Raw genomic sequence first — 17,708 nt, 5'->3', positions numbered from 1 at the left:
GGTTTGGATTTTTTTTTTTCTGTCATCACGAAGTCAATGTTTGACATAGCTTTGTGCCAGAATTGCTACGTGTCCCACCCACATGCATGTGAAGTTCAACATTCCATTTAGCATAAAACACTCTGGCACTCAATTTTACCTTTGTGTACAGTACCTCCCCATAAGTTCCTCTTCCTTGTTTTTTTTGTCTCATAGAGAGCTGGTGCTTTACGTGTTCGCTCAAGTTTGAAAGGACAAAAGAACTGAAATTCGTTCTTGATAAATGAACTTCTCCTTGGCTCTGAATTGTTGACTAAAGGTGCATTAACTGGTGACAGATCAGCACTTCCTCCCAGCTCTGAAATAAATCATCCCTCTGATTCTGGTGTTGGGCCGATGCTGGGTTGTGACTGAGAGTGGAGAGAGTTGCTGTTACTGTACAGTCAGATGAAAGTTTGTATGCGCTGGTCAAGGTAAGTGTAAATTACTGTACACAGGCAAATTGCAGTAATCGTGTTGGCTCTTGGGCACTGTACAGACAGCTCACTAGAGTTTATAGACAAACAATCGACCTCAGCAAATTCTTTGATTTTAGTCACCGCTTCTTGCTCAAAGTTACATACAGTATCAACTGGGTGGATTTGTAAAAGTAACTTGTGGTTTTACTCATTTAGTAGCTGGGGTTGTGAGTGGGGTATGTAGTGCCTGGGTGAGTATGTTTAATGATTCAATTGTAAATTTGACTCTGTGTTCTGAAAATATTGACTCCAGCCAGGGTCCAGGCCCAACTCCTTGGAGGGGCAATATTGAGGGAGTGCTGCACTGTCAGAGCGATAGTATTGAGGGAGTGCTGCACTGTTGGAGGGGGAGTGCTAATGGAATGTTGCTCCATCATAAGTTGAAACACAAATGCCCCGGGTATCTTACCAAAGCGACCATTCATCATATTTATTCCTAGATCATGAAGGAATTTGACAAAAGGAGTTACCATAGATAGCTGAGTTCCATCCCTGTGCCACACAACCATAGACTGTTCAGAATGTTGTATTGCACCAATAAGACAAGTTGGCTTGACAAGTGTGGTTTGATGAATCAATCATGACTCAATGGGTAACAGGTTCAGCTCGGGGTTGTGTGTTCCAGTCTCATTATAGGAACATAGGAATTAGGAGCAGAAGTAGGCAAATTCAGCTCTTTGAGCCTGCTCCGCTTAAGTGTATCACTTAGATTAACTGAGGGAGTGCTGCATTGTTGAAGAGGCAGTACTAAAGGAGTGCTGGACTATTTGGATGGTGAATGCAGAGGAGTGCTGTACCTTCAGACACACAGTGATGAGGGAGTGTGGCATTGTTGGTAGGCTGTACTGAAGGAATGTTGGATTTTTAGAAAGGCAGTGCTAAGGCCATGCTTTCCTGTCAGATGGGGAGTGCTGAGGGAGTGCCGCAATGTGGAACAGTTAGTGCTGAGGGATCATTGAACTGCTGGAGGGCAAGTACTGAGGGAATTTTGCACTATTGGAGGTCCAGCACCTAGACAGTGCTACACTATCAGAGGCAGTTCCAAAGGAGCCCTCCACTGTTAGGAGTATTGAGGAGTGTTGCACTGTTGGAGGGGCAATATCAAGGGAGTGCTGCACTGTCTGAGGGGGAGTGTTAATGGAATGCTACTCGTGTGTGTGTGTGTGTGTGTGTCACTGATGATCTGCTGAATTAAAATAATAATTTGGATAAAATATTAAACTGAGCCTTCTCGGTCTGTTCAACTAGTTTATATTACAATACAGAATATATTATGTAAAATACCCCAAAGCATTTTTTACAAAAAGGAGCACAGAATTTCTCTCTGTGGTCCAAGCCAAATTCAACCCTCAACCAATACCCCAATTAACTGGTTATTTATCTCATTGTTGTGTACAAATTGGCTGCTTTTTTTCCTACATAACAACAGAGGCCACAAGTTAAAAGTAAATTCCTTGATGGTATTTTAAATGCTTTGGGGTGTCTTGTGAAAGGTGTTATTGAATTGCAAGTTTTTTCTATCTGGTATCTGTGGCTCTGTGCTGCATTGGGTGGCTGCTTTATCCATCAGGCTGTGTGTGGGGGCGGGGGTGGGAGGGTGGGTGGTAGTTGATGTCCTGTTCTTTTAGCTGATTGTGAAACTTCCTGATATTTTGTGTCTATGACCTGGCTACGTAAATTATCCTGGTGGGAGAGGAGGCTCACTGAAGTGTTTGGTTCCAGCTGTGAGGCATGTGAGTATCATTCTGCCAGAATAGTCTCATTCAGGAACACTCATTGACTCTCCTCCAGTGTGACCAGCTGTGACTTTCAGATCATTTTTCATTAAGATACTCCACGTTTTACCCCTTGAAGCTCCCATGAGGCCTTTGAGAGCAAGTATTTGGTATGCATAGAATGATTTAGCACAGGAGGTTCACCAGGCTGATTCATGGAATGGCAGGACGGACATATGAAGAGAGATTGAATCAGCTGGGCTTGTACTCACTGGAATTTAGAATGATGACAGGGGATTTCATAGAAACATATCAAATCCTGATCAGACTGGACAGGCTAGATGTGGGAAGAACATGCCCAATGTTGGAGAAATGCAGAACTAAGAATAAGAGGTAAGCCATTCAGGCCTGAGATGAGGAAGAACTTCTGCACTCAGAGAGTTGTGAACATGTGGAATTCTCTACCACAGAAAGCTGTTGGGGGCAGTTTGTTAGATATGCTCAAGAGGGAGCTGGACATGGCCCTTGTGGCAAAAGGGATCAAGGATATAGAGAGAAAGCAGGCATGAGATACTGAATGTGCATGATCAACTATGACCATATTGAATGGTGGAGCAGGCTCGAAGGGCCGAATGGCCTACTCCTGTACCTATTTTCTATGTTTCTAGGTGAAGGGCACTTAAAAGAGCTATCCAAATAATCCCGCTCCCCCTGCTCTTTCCCCAAGGCCCCACAAAGTTTGTTGACTTCAAAATTTGTCCTTACCCACAATACGTGAAAATATACTTCACATATATATCTGCTTGGTATCCAACCTAATTCAGTAACAAAAGACATAAAGCATTCAGGATGTTCAAAAAATACGAAGCAATCCATGTTTTTGTCATAATTTCAACAACACACACAAAAAGGTTAAAGTTCACCTACATGTGTCCTGTGAACTTGACTATTTAAACTTGTCCCATCAAGATTTCCATGTTGTTTATTGGCTGACATATTTGGTCCACACTATGCTAGAGTGAGGCATAGGTGTTGCAATGTTCCTTTCCACTCATTTGTTAGCAGGATCTACCATGCTCCACATTACCACTACCATTTGGCCTATAAACTACCCATGTTTGCTACCCCGTGCTGCTTCTTGTCACCGCCCAAAGAGATTCCAAATATTGTTCTTCTGATCTGAGATCCTCCCTTAGTAATGTACTGATCCTATCCCTTATTATTAGCACAACACCACCATCTTTTTTTCTTTTTGCCAGTCTTTCCTAAATGTCAAATATCCTTGATTATTCCGTTCCCAGTTTTGGTCACCCTGTATCCATGTTTCTGTAATGACAATTAAAAATCTACTGATGTCCATGAAACCATTGTCAATTGTTGGAAAACCCCATCTGGTTCACTAATGTCCTTTTGGGAAGGAAATCTGCCATCCTTACCTGGTCTGGCCTACATGTGACTCCAGAGCCACAGCAATGTGGTTGACTCTCAACTGCCCTCAGGTAACTAGGGATGAGCAATAAATGCTGGCCAGCCAGCAACGCCTATGTCCCATGAATGAATAAAAAAAAGTTAGGTCATACCCATTCACTTCTACTTGTTCCTTAAAATCATCCACCTTTTAGTGAATGCTGCATACATTCAGGTGAAGTGCTCTTAACTTTGTTGTTTTAACATTATTCCACATTCAAAGCTTATTGATGCTTGCTTTTGTTTCGCTGGCCTTCTAACTTCACTTTCTATTTTTCTACTTCCAGTTACCAGCTTTACTTCCTTCCAATTTGAGCTATTCCTCATGTACCCATCCTCTGACAAGCTAGTTTAAATCCTCCTGTGGTGATTGCCCCTTTAAAGACATCACAACAAAAGAGGCTCACCCGGCTTGAGGGACCAATTGGGACTGAGAGTGGGTAACCGTCCCAGGAGATGGAGCTCTCTCTTAGGCAGAAGACAGTCTGAAAGTATGTAGAGGACATATAGGGACGAGAGCAGCTTGGCTGCTCCAGGGCAGCCGGGGAGGCTGCGGGCCTCTGTTCAGCTTTTCTTTGTCAATAAATATGCTTTGTGTTCCTGACAAAATCTGCAGCGTGCAACATTACACCTTCCCAGCAGCACTCGCAAATCTTCCAGCTCGGGTATCATTCCCGGTCCTGTTAAGGTGTAACAAAACTACACAGTTCACAAGATATTTTACCAAATATAATTGTAATAATATTTCTTGTACTCCAATTCTTTTGTAATAAAGGCAGACATACCTAATTTCTTGCTGTACCTGCATTATAACTTTGAGTTTTATGTATTAAAGTCCCCCTGAATATGAACATTTACAGTTTCTTGCCATTTTCTATTTTTTCTATCAAAGTGGATAAGTTCAAACATTATATTCCATCTGCCATGTATTTGCTGTCTCTATTCTTCTGCATCCTCCTCAGAGCTTAAGACACCGGAACAATCTTTTAACTCACTGCAAAGTAAGAATAAGAGATTCCTCAGACTGAAATAAAAATAGGAAAAGAAAAATGAAATGCATGAGTTCATGTGACAACTTATCACATCATCCAACATTGATCAGACTGCATCTAGAGTATTGAGTACAGTTTTTACCCCTTATTTAAGGAAGAATATACTTGCATTAGAAGCAGTTTAAAAAGGGTTAACTAGATTGGTTATTGAAATGAAGGGGTTATCTTATGGGGAAAGGTTGAGCAGGCCAGGCTTATATTGGAGTTTCTAAAAGGGCTTGACACAGTAGATGTTATGAGGATTTTTCACCCTCACAGGGGAGCTCAGAATTAAGGGCACAGTTTCAGAATAAGAGGTCTTCCATTTTAAGGCAGGATGAGAAGGAATTTCTTCTTTCAGAGGATTAGAAATCTTTGGAATTCTCTACCTCAGAGAGCTTTGATGAATAAGCTATTGAATATATTCAAGGCTGCGATAGACTGATTCTTGAACTGTAGGGGAGTCAAGGGTTTTGGGAAGGCTGGCAGGAGTGGAGTTGAGATCAGTCATGATCTTATTAATTGATGGAACAGGGAAGGGGCCATGTGACCTGCTTATCCACCTATTTCTTATATTATTATATGTATCTCAGCATATCTCAGTGGCTTATTATTTTGGAGTGCAGTAATTGTTACATAGAGAAAAGTGGCAGTCAAATTATATATAGTGGCAGCACTGTGATGATCATCCAGTTAGTGTGTTTTAGTCAGATCACACAGCCTGTATGTAGTGAGTCAGCCAGTTTCTGAAAGAGAGAAGACATATTTCAGGTAATTGATAAAAACTAAAGAAGGAAATGAGGTTTTTTTTTATAGTGAATTGTGGTGTGGAATGTACTGTCAGAAAGCTAGAAGCAGATTCAATTGGAACTTTCAGAAGACAAGTGATAAGTACTTGAAGGAAAAAGATTGCATGGTTATGGTGTGAAGGCTCTGGACCAGAATCCCAAATTACATTAGGAAGCCAAACTAGGCCCCAACAATTTTCTATTTTGGCATAAATGTCTGATCATAAAAATCTGATTGAAATGCTTCAATCCAGGAGTAATTCTGCTGATAAATCAGGGATTTTTTAAATAGTAAAACAAACTTTATTTAATAACAAAGTTCAACTATAAGTAACAAATTATAACCTTTGAACAATATTTAAACAGGAAAGAAACTCTAATTTCTAATTTATCATTGTTTCAGTTCCAAATAAGCAACATTCTTCTTACAGACTCAAAACCAGTAAATACAGTGAGCAACCTTAAACATATTTGTTATAACGAGTGTAAATAGTCTTGAAGCTCTCTCCTAAGTAAACACTACATATCTAAAATGAGTAATTATCCTGCCCTCCCAGCATCTGAGGTACATTCCCACCAAACACACCAACTGCCTGTAGAAAAAAAAAGAACTTTAAAACATTCCCCTTAAATATAAAATATATGAATAGCACACGATCATCACAATGGGGAAGGAGCAACAGAGTGGGGCTAATTTGATAGCGTGGTAGGTGGTAGGTATCTATGCCTGGAGGAGGATAAAACATCAAGTTAGAGGGGATGAACAAATATACCCCCAACACAGGGTGTACACGCAGAGAGGATCACCTTTTTGGACATGGCTGAGGCGGCTCAGAATTTCTTGGCAGGTCGTTGCTGACAGCTGCAGCTTCTTGGAGCAAGGCCTCCTTCCCAGATAGGCCAGGTGGCATATATTGCCTGTGGCAGTTGAGATTACCACAGCCCTGAATTTTGCCACCTCCCTCCAGGGATCTGCTGGTGTCACCAGTAGCATTTGATTTGATTTACTATTGTCACATGTATTAGTATACAGTGAGAAGTATTGTTTCTTGCATGCTATACAGACAAAGCATACCGTTCATAGAGAAGGAAATGAGAGAGTGCAGAATGTAGTGTTACAGTCATAGCTAGGGTGTAAAGAAAGATCAACTTAATGCAAGGTAGGTCCATTCAAAAGTCTGATGGCAGCAGGGAAGAAGCTGTTCTTTAGTCGGTTAGTATGTGGCCTCAGACTTTTGCATCTTTTTCCCGATGGAAGAAGGTGGAAGAGAGAATGGATGGGGTGTGTGGGATCCTTAATTATGCTGGTTGCTTTGCCGAGGCAGTAGGAAGTCTAGACAGAGTCAATGGATGGGAGGTTGGTTTGCGTGATGGATTGGGCTACATTCACGACGCTTTGTGGTTTCTTGCAGTCTTGGGCAGAGCAGGAGCCATACCAAGCTATGATACAACCAGAAAGAATGCTTTCTATGGTGCATCTGTAAAAGTTGGTGAAAGTCATAGCTGGCAGATTGTTGGTGATCTGGACACCTAAAAACTTGAAGCTTTCGACCATTTCTACTTTGTCCCTGTTGATGTAGACAGGAGCATGTTCTCCACTACGCTTCCTGAATTTCACAATCACTCACAAGCATTTCACAATCTGCTGCCCACAAGTACACCGTCCAGGTGATTGATGCTGTGTTTGCCAGATCCACCATTTACATCCACCTTTGCTACTGATGAAGTCAGTCAGAAAGAGAGGACCCTAGGATTCGTTACAATGGATGGATTCACATGGGCACAGGAAGCCATTCAATGCCCACTTGTGACAATCAATGCATCCTCAGATCGAACACAGTATTCAGGACTGAGATTAATAAATCTTGATGGGTAAGAATATCAAGGGTTTTGGAACAAAGGCAAGTAAATGAAGCTAAGGTGCAAAGCAACCACAATCGAATAGAGTGTCAGAACAGCCGTGTGTAGCTGAATAACTTTCTTCTCTTCCTAAATGTGCCTTCTGCCACTTGCTGTCTCAACAGGTGAATGCTTGGGCGAGGTACTGAAAGGTATGAAACACTGATGAAACTTGGCTCTTTTCTAGAAAATTAAGCAGAGCAGTATTGGAAACTAGAATTATTTTTTATTCGTTCAGGGTGTCAATGATAAGGCCAGCATTAATTGCCCATCCCTAATTCCCCTTGAACTGCATTCATAATAACTTGTTTATACTTAATAAGGTTGGAATGTGGTTTTGAAAGAAAACCTCAAGATTCACCTTCTGAAAACAAAATACATAAGTTGATTAATTCATCAGGAGTTATTCAGTCCAGATATCTGATGTTTTGAAGTTATAAATTTTTCTAGATTACAATGATCAAATAGTGTACATTTGAAAAGCATGTGGAACTCAAACTTATTGAGAGACTTCTTTCTGAAATTTGCTCATGGGATGGGAGCAAGGTCAGCATTTATTGTCTACCCCTAGTTGTCCATGAGGAAGTGGTGGTGAGCCACTTAAACTACTGCAGTCCATGTAGTGTCAGTACACCCGCAGTGCTACAGGGTAGGAATTTCCAGTAGTCTGATCCAATGGGAAGGAAGGAAGAGTGATATATTTCCAAGTCAGTGTGTGACTTGGAGGGGAACTTGTAGATGGTGGTGTTCCCATGCAACTGCTGTCCTTGTCCTTCTGGGTGTTAGAGGCAATATCGAAGTAGCCTTGGCAAGTTGCTGCATTGTAAATGGAAGATGGTACATACTGCTACCACCATAACCTGCTAGTGGAGGGATTAAATGTTTATAGCAGTGGATGGGCTGCTGATCAAATATCTGCCTTGTGCAGGCTAGGGGTTGACTGAGATCAACAGATTTTTGTTTAACACGGGTATTAAAGGACACAGAATCAAGGCAGGTAGATGGAGTTAAAATACCAATTAGCCAATATCTGGCTGAAGGGCAGAACTCTCTTAACGGGCTGAATGGCCTCCTCCTGTTCCTATTTTTCTCAAAAAATCCGACAAAATCTAAGTTCACACACAACGAACAGCTGTTTGGCACCTAGCATGAGTCAAGGTCTACAGGAGAGGAGTGAACGTGGAAAACCAAACAATTGTTTTGAAGATTGTGATCTCTTTTATTTAAAGGAATATAGACAGGTATGTGAAATATTGTGGTGCAGTGGATAGTGTCCCTGCCTCTGAGCCAGAAGCTCCAGGTTTAAGTCCCACCCTAGGATGTGACGGCCAAAAAAGGTCCATTTATAACACAACCAAAAGGATTGAGTATCAATCTGCAATTCCTTCCAACATATGCCAATGGTAGGCAGTAAGAGTGGAAAAGATTCCTGTTTAACTATATCATGGAAAGAAAGTTGGAGCCTCTGCCAATAGTGCTCATAGCTCCAGATTACAATATGCATGTAAAAAGTACACGTTGCCACAGCAACTCAGACTCCCTGGGGCAAATTTTCCCGTTCTGTTCGTCATGGGAATTGGGCGAGGGTCGGACCATGAAATGGTCCATTTGATCTTGGGTGGGGTTTTCCAGTTTAGGGGTGAATGCAGCCGGAAAATCCCACCCTCTGAATGAATGTGCCCAGGAAGTAAAAGCTGTTCTCAATGGGTACAGTTTTTAATGGGAATTGGAACTGACCCAGTTGAGCTACTCCCAGTTGAATTATTTCCAATTGAGTTGTCAAGCTTGTTCCAGTTGTCTTAGGTCCAACCCTAACTTTGTGATCAAACCTGCTGACAAAAATGGTGCCATTGTTTCCTGACATACTGACATCTACCTTGCAGAGGCTGAGCGCTCAGACACTTCTGCTGGAATTCTACTGTCCTGCCCGCCACGGGAATCAGAGTGGGCGAGGGGCAGACAATGGGAAGGTCTATTGACCTCGGGCAGGATTTTCCAGTCTTGGGTCGAGCGAGGCCATAAAATCCCACCCACCTTCCTACCTTGTAGACCATGACCACAACACCCCACATCTAGCCATTGTTTCCAGGACTGTCACTGACCTCATCACCTCTGGAGATCTTCCCTCCACAGTTTCTAACCTCATAGTCCCCAAACCCACACAGCCTGCTTCTACCTTCTTCCCAAAATCCATATACAGGACTGCACTGGTAGACCCATTGTATCAACCTGTTCCAGCCTAAGGGAACTAAATGATTCCTATCTTGACTCCATCCTCTCTCCCCTTGTCTAGTCTCTTCCCACCTACATCCGTGATTCCTCTGATGCCCTACGTCATATCAACAATTTCCAGCTTCCTTGCCCTAACTGCCTTCTTTCACTAAGGATGTCTAATCCCTTTCCCTTTCATTTTCTACTAGGAGGGTTCGAGGGCTCGCTGCTTCTGCATTGAACAGAGGCTCGAACAGTCCCCGTCCACCACCACTCTCTTGTTCTGTCACTAAATAATTTCTCCTTTGTCTCACTTCTTGAAAATAAAAGGTGTGGCAATGGGTACCTGCATGGACCCAGTTTTGCCCGTCTTTTTGTGAGGTATGTGGAACACTCCTTGTTCTACTCGGGCAATCTCCAGCAACTCTTTTTCTATTACAACAATGATATAAGTGCCACTTCATGCTTTCATCTGGATCTGGAAAAAGTTATCGATTTTTGCTTCCAATTTCCACTCCTCTCTCACCTTCCCATGGTCCATCTCCAACTTCCCTTCCTTGACCTCTCTGTCCCCATTTCTAGTGATAGACTGACCATCAATCTTCATTGAAAGCCCACCGCCTCCCATACCTACCTTGGCTACAGCTTCTCACACACTGTTTCCAGTAAGAATTCCATGCCATTCTCCCAGTTTCTTCACCTCCATTGCATCTGTTCCAATGATGCCACCTTTGAAAATGGCACCTCTGACATATCTGCCTTTTACCTTAACTGAGGTTTCCTACACCACTCAATTTCCACACCTCTGCTGTCACCACTTCCTCTCCATCCCAGAACCATGATAAGGTCACTCTTGCCTTCACTTTCTACCCCACCAGCCTCCGCATTCAAAAGATCATCCTCCAGCATTTCCACCAGCCTGATGCTACCATGAAATACATCTTCACCCTCACTAACCGCAACCGCCCCCCCACCCCCCCCACCATCAGCATTCCGCAGGAACCACTCCATTCGTGACACACTGGCCCATTCCTCCATCACCCTAATTCCTCATCCACCTTTCTATGGCACCTTCCCTTGCAATCACAGAAGGTGCAAAACTTCTTGCTCCTTCTTGCTCCTCACCTTTCAAGGCCCCAAACACTCCTTTGAGGTGAAGAAGCATTTCACTTGCACCTTCTCCAATTTGGTCTGCTGTATCCACTGTTCCCAATGCATTCTCCTCTACACTGGGGAGACTAATCGCAGACTGGGTGACTGGACGGCACGGTGGCACAGTAGTTAGCACTGCTGCCTCACAGCGCCAGGGACCCGGGTTCGATTCCCTGCTTGAGTCACTGTCTGTGTGGAGTTTGCACGTTCTCCGCTTGTCTGCGTGGGTTTCCTCCGGGTGCTCTGGTTTCCTCCCATAGTCTGAAAGACGTGCTGGTTAAGTGCATTGACCCGAACAGGCACCGGAGTGCGGCGACTAGGGGAATTTCACAGTAAGTTCATTGCAGTGTTAATGTAAGCCTTACTTGTGACTAATAAATAAACTTTACTTTACTTTGCTTTGTGGAACACCTTCACTCAGTGTGGAAGCATGACCCCAACATTACTGTCACTTGCTCTCATTGTTACACATTGGTCCTTGGCTTTCTGCAATGTTGTGGAGATGCCGGCGTTGGACTGGGGTAAACACAGTAAGAAGTTTAACAACACCAGGTTAAAGTCCAACAGGTTTATTTGGTAGCAAAAGCCACACAAGCTTTCGAAGCTCTAAGCCCCTTCTTCAGGTGAGTGGGAATTCTGTTCACAAACAGAGTTTATAAAGACACAGACTCAATTTACATGAATAATGGTTGGAATGCGAATACTTACAACTAATCAAGTCTTTAAGAAACAAAACAATGGGAGTGGAGAGAGCATCAAGACAGGCTAAAAAGATGTGTATTGTCTCCAGACAAGACAGCCAGTGAAACTCTGCAGGTCCACGCAACTGTGGGCGTTACAAATAGTGTGACATGAACCCAATATCCCGGTTGAGGCCGTCCGCGTGTGTGCGGAACTTGGCTATCAGTTTCTGCTCAGCGACTCTGCGCTGTCGTGTGTCGCGAAGGCCGCCTTGGAGAACGCTTACCCGAATATCAGAGGCCGAATGCCCATGACCGCTGAAGTGCTCCCCAACAGGAAGACGAACATCTCGCCAAGGCCATCCCCACACCCCCACTTCTTGCCTTCAAACAACCGCACAACCTCAAACAGACCATTGTCCGCAGCAAACTACCCAGCCTTCAGGAGAACAGTGACCAAGACACCACACAACCCTGCCACAGCAACCTCTGCAAGACGTGCCGGATCATCGACACAGATGCCATCATTTCACGTGAGAACACCATCCACCAGGTACACGGTACATACTCTTGCAACTCGGCCAACGTTGTCTACCTGATGCGCTGCAAGAAAGGATGTCCCGAGGCATGGTACATTGGGGAAACTATGCAGACGCTGCGACAACGGATGAATGAACACCGCTCGACAATCACCAGGCAAGACTGTTCTCTTCCTGTTGGGGAGCACTTCAGCGGTCACGGGCATTCGGCCTCTGATATTCGGGTAAGCGTTCTCCAAGGCGGCCTTCGCGACACACGACAGCGCAGAGTCGCTGAGCAGAAACTGATAGCCAAGTTCCGCACACACGCGGACGGCCTCAACCGGGATATTGGGTTCATGTCACACTATTTGTAACGCCCACAGTTGCGTGGACCTGCAGAGTTTCACTGGCTGTCTTGTCTGGAGACAATACACATCTTTTTAGCCTGTCTTGATGCTCTCTCCACTCCCATTGTTTTGTTTCTTAAAGACTTGATTAGTTGTAAGTATTCGCATTCCAACCATTATTCATGTAAATTGAGTCTGTGTCTTTATAAACTCTGTTTGTGAACAGAATTCCCACTCACCTGAAGAAGGGGCTTAGAGCTTCGAAAGCTTGTGTGGCTTTTGCTACCAAATAAACCTGTTGGACTTTAACCTGGTGTTGTTAAACTTCTTACTGTGTTTCTGCAATGTTCCAGTGAAGCCCAATGCCAACTGGAGGAGCAGCACCCCATTTCTTGATTAGGCACATTATAGCCCTCAGGAAATCAATGTTGAGTTGAACAACTTCATACTGTGACCTTTCGCCTCCAACTTTATCTTTTTTAAATAGATCTTAAACATTTTTGTCCCAATGCAAAAACCCACCCTCACCCCCAACAGGGCCATTTGTCACTTTAAAGTTTATTTATTAGTGTCACAAGTAGGCTTACATTAACACTTCAATGAGCAGAGCAACCGGAGGAAACCCACACAAACATGGGGAGAATGTGCAAACTCCACACAGACAGTGACCCAAGCTGGGAATTGAACCCAGGTCCCTGGCATTGTGAAGCAGCAGTGCTACCATGTGTGCCTACTGTGTCGACTTTCAAATGAGGCTCTTGTAGAAATATAGATTCTTAAATAAATTACTTTGCTTGATGGGCAGTAATTTATACACTGCAATCAAGCCCGGGAACGGGTGCAATGCCTCATCCTGTCAGCTTGGATCTTGTTTGATCGAGGCCAAGATGGGATGCAGTGTTTCATCTTGTCAGTTTGGATCTTGTTTGTCTCCCATGAGTGGACCGTGAATTGGATTTAATTTGAATTGGGTTTTTTGGTTGAAATAAAAGTACCAAAATGAATGCAAAAAATAAAGAGTGGAAGAAATGAATGCTTAAGGTGATAGAAGGGCTAAATGATGCTGACCACCTTGAGTGTTTTTGCAGCAGCACTCATCCAGGCAAGTGGAGACTATCCTATCGCACTCCTGACTTATGCCTTGTAGATGACGGTGAGGCTTTGAGGAGTTAATTGCCACAGAAAATTCAACCTCTGACCTGCTCTTGTAGCCACAGTACTTATGTGACTAGTAGATTTGAGATTCTGATCATTGGTGGCCCTTAGGATTTTGATAGTGGGTGATTTGATGATGCTATCTGCTTGCTTGCATGGAACGCTAACTTATGGAGCTTATCCTTTGATTTCTTTTAGGGACCTCTCATGATCGGATGACACTGCAGGCAGGTTCTTCATGGCTCCACCTCCTTCAAGTTTGGCGGTTGCCTCTGGTCTGTTGCGCTTTCCTCAGTTGTTCCTGGTTGTTTCCATTGCATTACTCATCCTGCTCGTGATTACCTGCACTTCCTGTAGGAGGTAGGTTCTTGGGAGTTCTTTTGGGGACAGTCCACATTACCAGGTCCCTTAGAAATCCGTGTGTGTTTGAGTGAGCAGAGGTACACACTTCAGGAAAGGGAGGGACAAGATGGCGCATTATGATGACAACATATTGGAGACTATTGAAATAGCCTTTAATGTGTAGAATGTCTTCTGAAAATGTATAAGTAGATTTAAGTGAAAAGAAAAAGCCGGTAACCAGTAGCAAACAACGGAATCAGAAACTTATGCTTGCCCATGTAAAAATCAATACTTATGTGAAGTAAAAGGAAGGAGAGAGTGGGATCAACCTCTTTGTAAGCACCTTTCAAGCCCAGTGGACAAAAGCATTTTATAGCCTGTATTTTTAAAGTGAAATGATCTACAAAATATGTGGAAATATTAATGAACACAGCAACCAATTGGCATACAGCGATGTCCCACAAACAACAACGTGATAATGAGCAGATACTTTGATTTTTTTTCTTTAATTGTTAGTTAGGAATAAATATTGACCCAAAACACAAGGGAGGAATCCCTTACTCTTCTCCAAAAAGTGCCATGGGATCTTTTATGTTTATCTGAGTGAGCTGAAGGGGCTTCAGTTTAGTCTCATCCAAAAGACAGAGCTCCTTAATGGATTCTGCTGTTGCTTCAAAAGAGTCATAGAGTCATAAAGGTTTACAGCATGGAAACAGGCTCTTCGGCCCAACTTGTCTATGCCGCCTTCTTTTTAAAATCCCAAAGCTAGTCCCAAATGCCCGCATTTGGCCCATATCCCTTTATACCCATCGTACCCATGTAACTGTCTAAATGTTTTTTAAAAGACAAAATTGTACCCGCCTCTACTACTACCTCTGGCAGCTTGTTCCAGACACTCGCCACCCTCTGTGTGAAAAAATTGCCCCTCTGGACACTTTTGTATCTCTCCCCTCTCACCTTAAACCTATGCCCTCTAGTTTTAGACTCCCCTACATTTGGGAAAAGATATTGACTATCTGACTGATCTATGCCCCTCATTATTTTATAGACCTCTATAAGATCACCCCTCAGCCTTCTACACTCCAGAGAAAAAAGTCTCAGTCTATCCAGCCTCTCCTTATAACTCAAACCATCAAGTCCCAGTAGCATCCTAGTAAATCTTTTCTGCACTCTTTCTAGTTTAATAACATCCTTTCCATAATAGTAACCAGAACTGTACACAGTATTCCAAGTGTGGCCTTACCAATGTCTTGTACAATTTCAACAAGACGTCCCAACTCCTGTATTCAATGTTCTGACCAATGAAATCAAGCATGCTGAATGCCTTATTCGCCTTTCTGTCCACCTGTGACTCTACTTTCAAGGAGCTATGAACATGTATCCCTAGATCTCTTTGTTCTGTAACTCTCCCCAACGCCCTACCATTAACTGAGTAAGTCCTGCCCTGGTTCAATCTACCAAAATGCACCACCTCGCATTTGTCTAAATTAAACTCCATCTGCCATTCGTCAGCCCACTGGCCCAATTGATCAGGATCCCGTTGCAATCCGAGACAACTTTCTTCACTGTCCACTAATCTTGATGTCATTTGCAAACTTACTAACCATGCCTCCCATATTCTCATCCAAATCATTAATATAAATGACAAATTACAGTGGACCCAGCACTGATCCCTGAGGCACACCGCTGGTCACAGGCCTCCAGTTTGAAAAACAACCCTCTACAACCACCCTCTAGCTTCTGTCATCAAGCCAATTTTGTATCCATTTCGATACCTCACTCTGGATCCCGTGAGATTTAAACTTATGCAACAACCTCCCATGCTGTATCTTGTCAAAGGCCTTACTGAAGTCCATGTAGACAACATCAACTGTAGTGCCCTCATCTACCTTCTTGGTTATCCCTTCAAAAAACTCAATCAAATTTGTGAGACATGATTTTCCACTCACAAAGCCATGCTGACTGTCCCTAATCAGTCCTTGCGTCTCTAAATGCCTGTCGATCCTGTCTCTCAGAATACCTTCCAACAATTTACCCACCACAGATGTGAGGCTCACTGGTCTGTAGTTCTCAGGCTTTTCCCTGCAGCCCTTTTTAAACAAAGGCACAACATTTACCACCCTCCAATCTTCAGGCACCTCACCTGTGACTATCGATGATTCAAATATCTCTGCTAGGGGACCCGCAATTTCCTCCCTAGCCTCCCACAGTGTCCTGGGATACACTTCATCAGGTCCCGGGGATTTATCTACCTTGATGTGCTTTAAGACTTCTAGCATCTCCTTCTCTGTAATATGTACACTCCTCAAGACATCACTATTTATTTCTCCCTAACATCCATGCTTTTCTCAACAGTAAATACTGATGAAAAATATTCATTTAGGATCTCACCCATCTCTTGTGGATCCGCACATAGATGACCTTGTTGATCCTGAAGAGGCCCTACTCTCTCCCTTGTTACTCTTTTGCCCTTTATGTATTTGTAGAAGCTCTTTGGATTCTCTTTTGCCTTATCTGCCAAAACAATCTTGTGTCCCCTTTTTGCCCTCCTGATTTCTCTCTTAACTCTACTCTGACACCCCCTATACTCTTCAAGGGATTCACTTGATCCCAGCTGCCTATACATGTCATGTGCCTCCTTCTTCTTGACCAGGGCCTCAATATCCCGAGTCATCCAGGGTTCCCAACTTCTGCCAGCCTTGCCCTTCACTCTAAGAGGAATGTGCTTACCCTGAACCCTGGTAAACACACTTTTAAAAGCCTCCCACTTACGAGGCATCCCTTTGCCTTCCCACAGACTCCCCCATTAACTTTTGAAAGTTCCTGCCTGATACCATCAAAATTGGCTTTGCCCCAATTTAGAATTTTAACTTTTGGGCCAGACCTATCATTCTCCATAGCTATCTTAAAACTAATAGAATTATGGTCACTGGTCCCAAAGTGATCCCTCACTAACACTTCTGTCACCTGCCCTTCCTTATTTCCCAAGAGGAGGTCAAGTTTTGCCCCCTCTCTAGTCGGGCCATCCACATACTGAATGAGAAATTCCTCCTGAATACACTCAAGAAATTTCTCTCCATCCAACCCTCTAATATTATGGCTGTCCCAATCAATGTTGGGAAAGTTAAAATCCTCTACTATTACCACCCTATTTTTCTTGGAGCTATCTGTAATCTCCTTACATATTTGCTCCTCAATTTCCCGCCGACTATTTGGGGGCCGATAGTACAACCCTATCAAAGTGATTTCCCTCTTCTTATTTCTCAGTTCTACCCATATAGACTCAGTGGCTGAACCCTCGGATATATCCCCTCTCAGTACGGCCGTGATGCTTTCCCTAATCAAAAGTGCAACTCTCCCTCCTCTCTTACCTGCTGTTCTATCTTTCCTATAGCATCTGTACCCTGGAACATTGAGCTGCCAGTCCTGTCCCTCCCTTAGCCATGTTTTAGTAATTGCTATATTATCCCAGTCCCACGCACCCATCCATGCCCTGAGTTCATCTGCCTTGCCCGTCAGGCCTCTTGCATTGAAATAAATGCAGTTTAATCTGGACTTCACTTGCCCTCTGTCTTGCTTTTGCCCGATCTGTCTGGTACTAGGATTACTGACACTGCCTTTACTAATTAATGTGCTCTCTTTAACTTCTGTGCTGTCCTCAACCTTCTCTTCTGTCTCCCTACTGCTTTGGGTCCCACCCCCCTGCCAAACTAGTTTAAACCCTCCCGAGTGGCTCTAGCAAATCTCCCCGCCAGGATGTTAGTCCCCCTCCAGTTCAGGTGTAACCCGTCCCTCTTGAACAGGTCATCCCTTCCCCAGAAAAGGTCCCAATGATCCAAAAATCTAAATCCCTGTCCCCTGCACCAGCTCTCAAGCCACGCATTCATCTGCCTAATCTTCCTA

The 17,708-nt window shown here is 43.6% G+C and overlaps 1 protein-coding gene across 1 annotated transcript in view; it reads left to right on the top strand.

The window, feature by feature from the left end:
- The first annotated feature begins 332 nt into the window (after positions 1-332).
- LOC144508972 (uncharacterized) overlaps positions 333-17,708 on the top strand; it is a 39,369-nt gene continuing 21,993 nt past the window's right edge. Inside the window, exons 1-2 of the mRNA XM_078237193.1 lie at positions 333-452; positions 13,662-13,823. Of these exons, the coding sequence (XP_078093319.1) occupies positions 13,702-13,823 (122 nt within the window). The 5' untranslated portion in view covers positions 333-452; positions 13,662-13,701. The remainder of the gene's footprint in view (positions 453-13,661; positions 13,824-17,708) is intronic.

This window comes from Mustelus asterias, chromosome 21, assembly GCF_964213995.1.
Source record: "Mustelus asterias chromosome 21, sMusAst1.hap1.1, whole genome shotgun sequence".
In the NCBI taxonomy this organism is placed as follows: domain Eukaryota; kingdom Metazoa; phylum Chordata; class Chondrichthyes; order Carcharhiniformes; family Triakidae; genus Mustelus; species Mustelus asterias.
The sequence above is the reverse complement of the archived record's forward strand: the minus strand, read 5'-3'. Positions and strand labels throughout refer to the sequence as shown.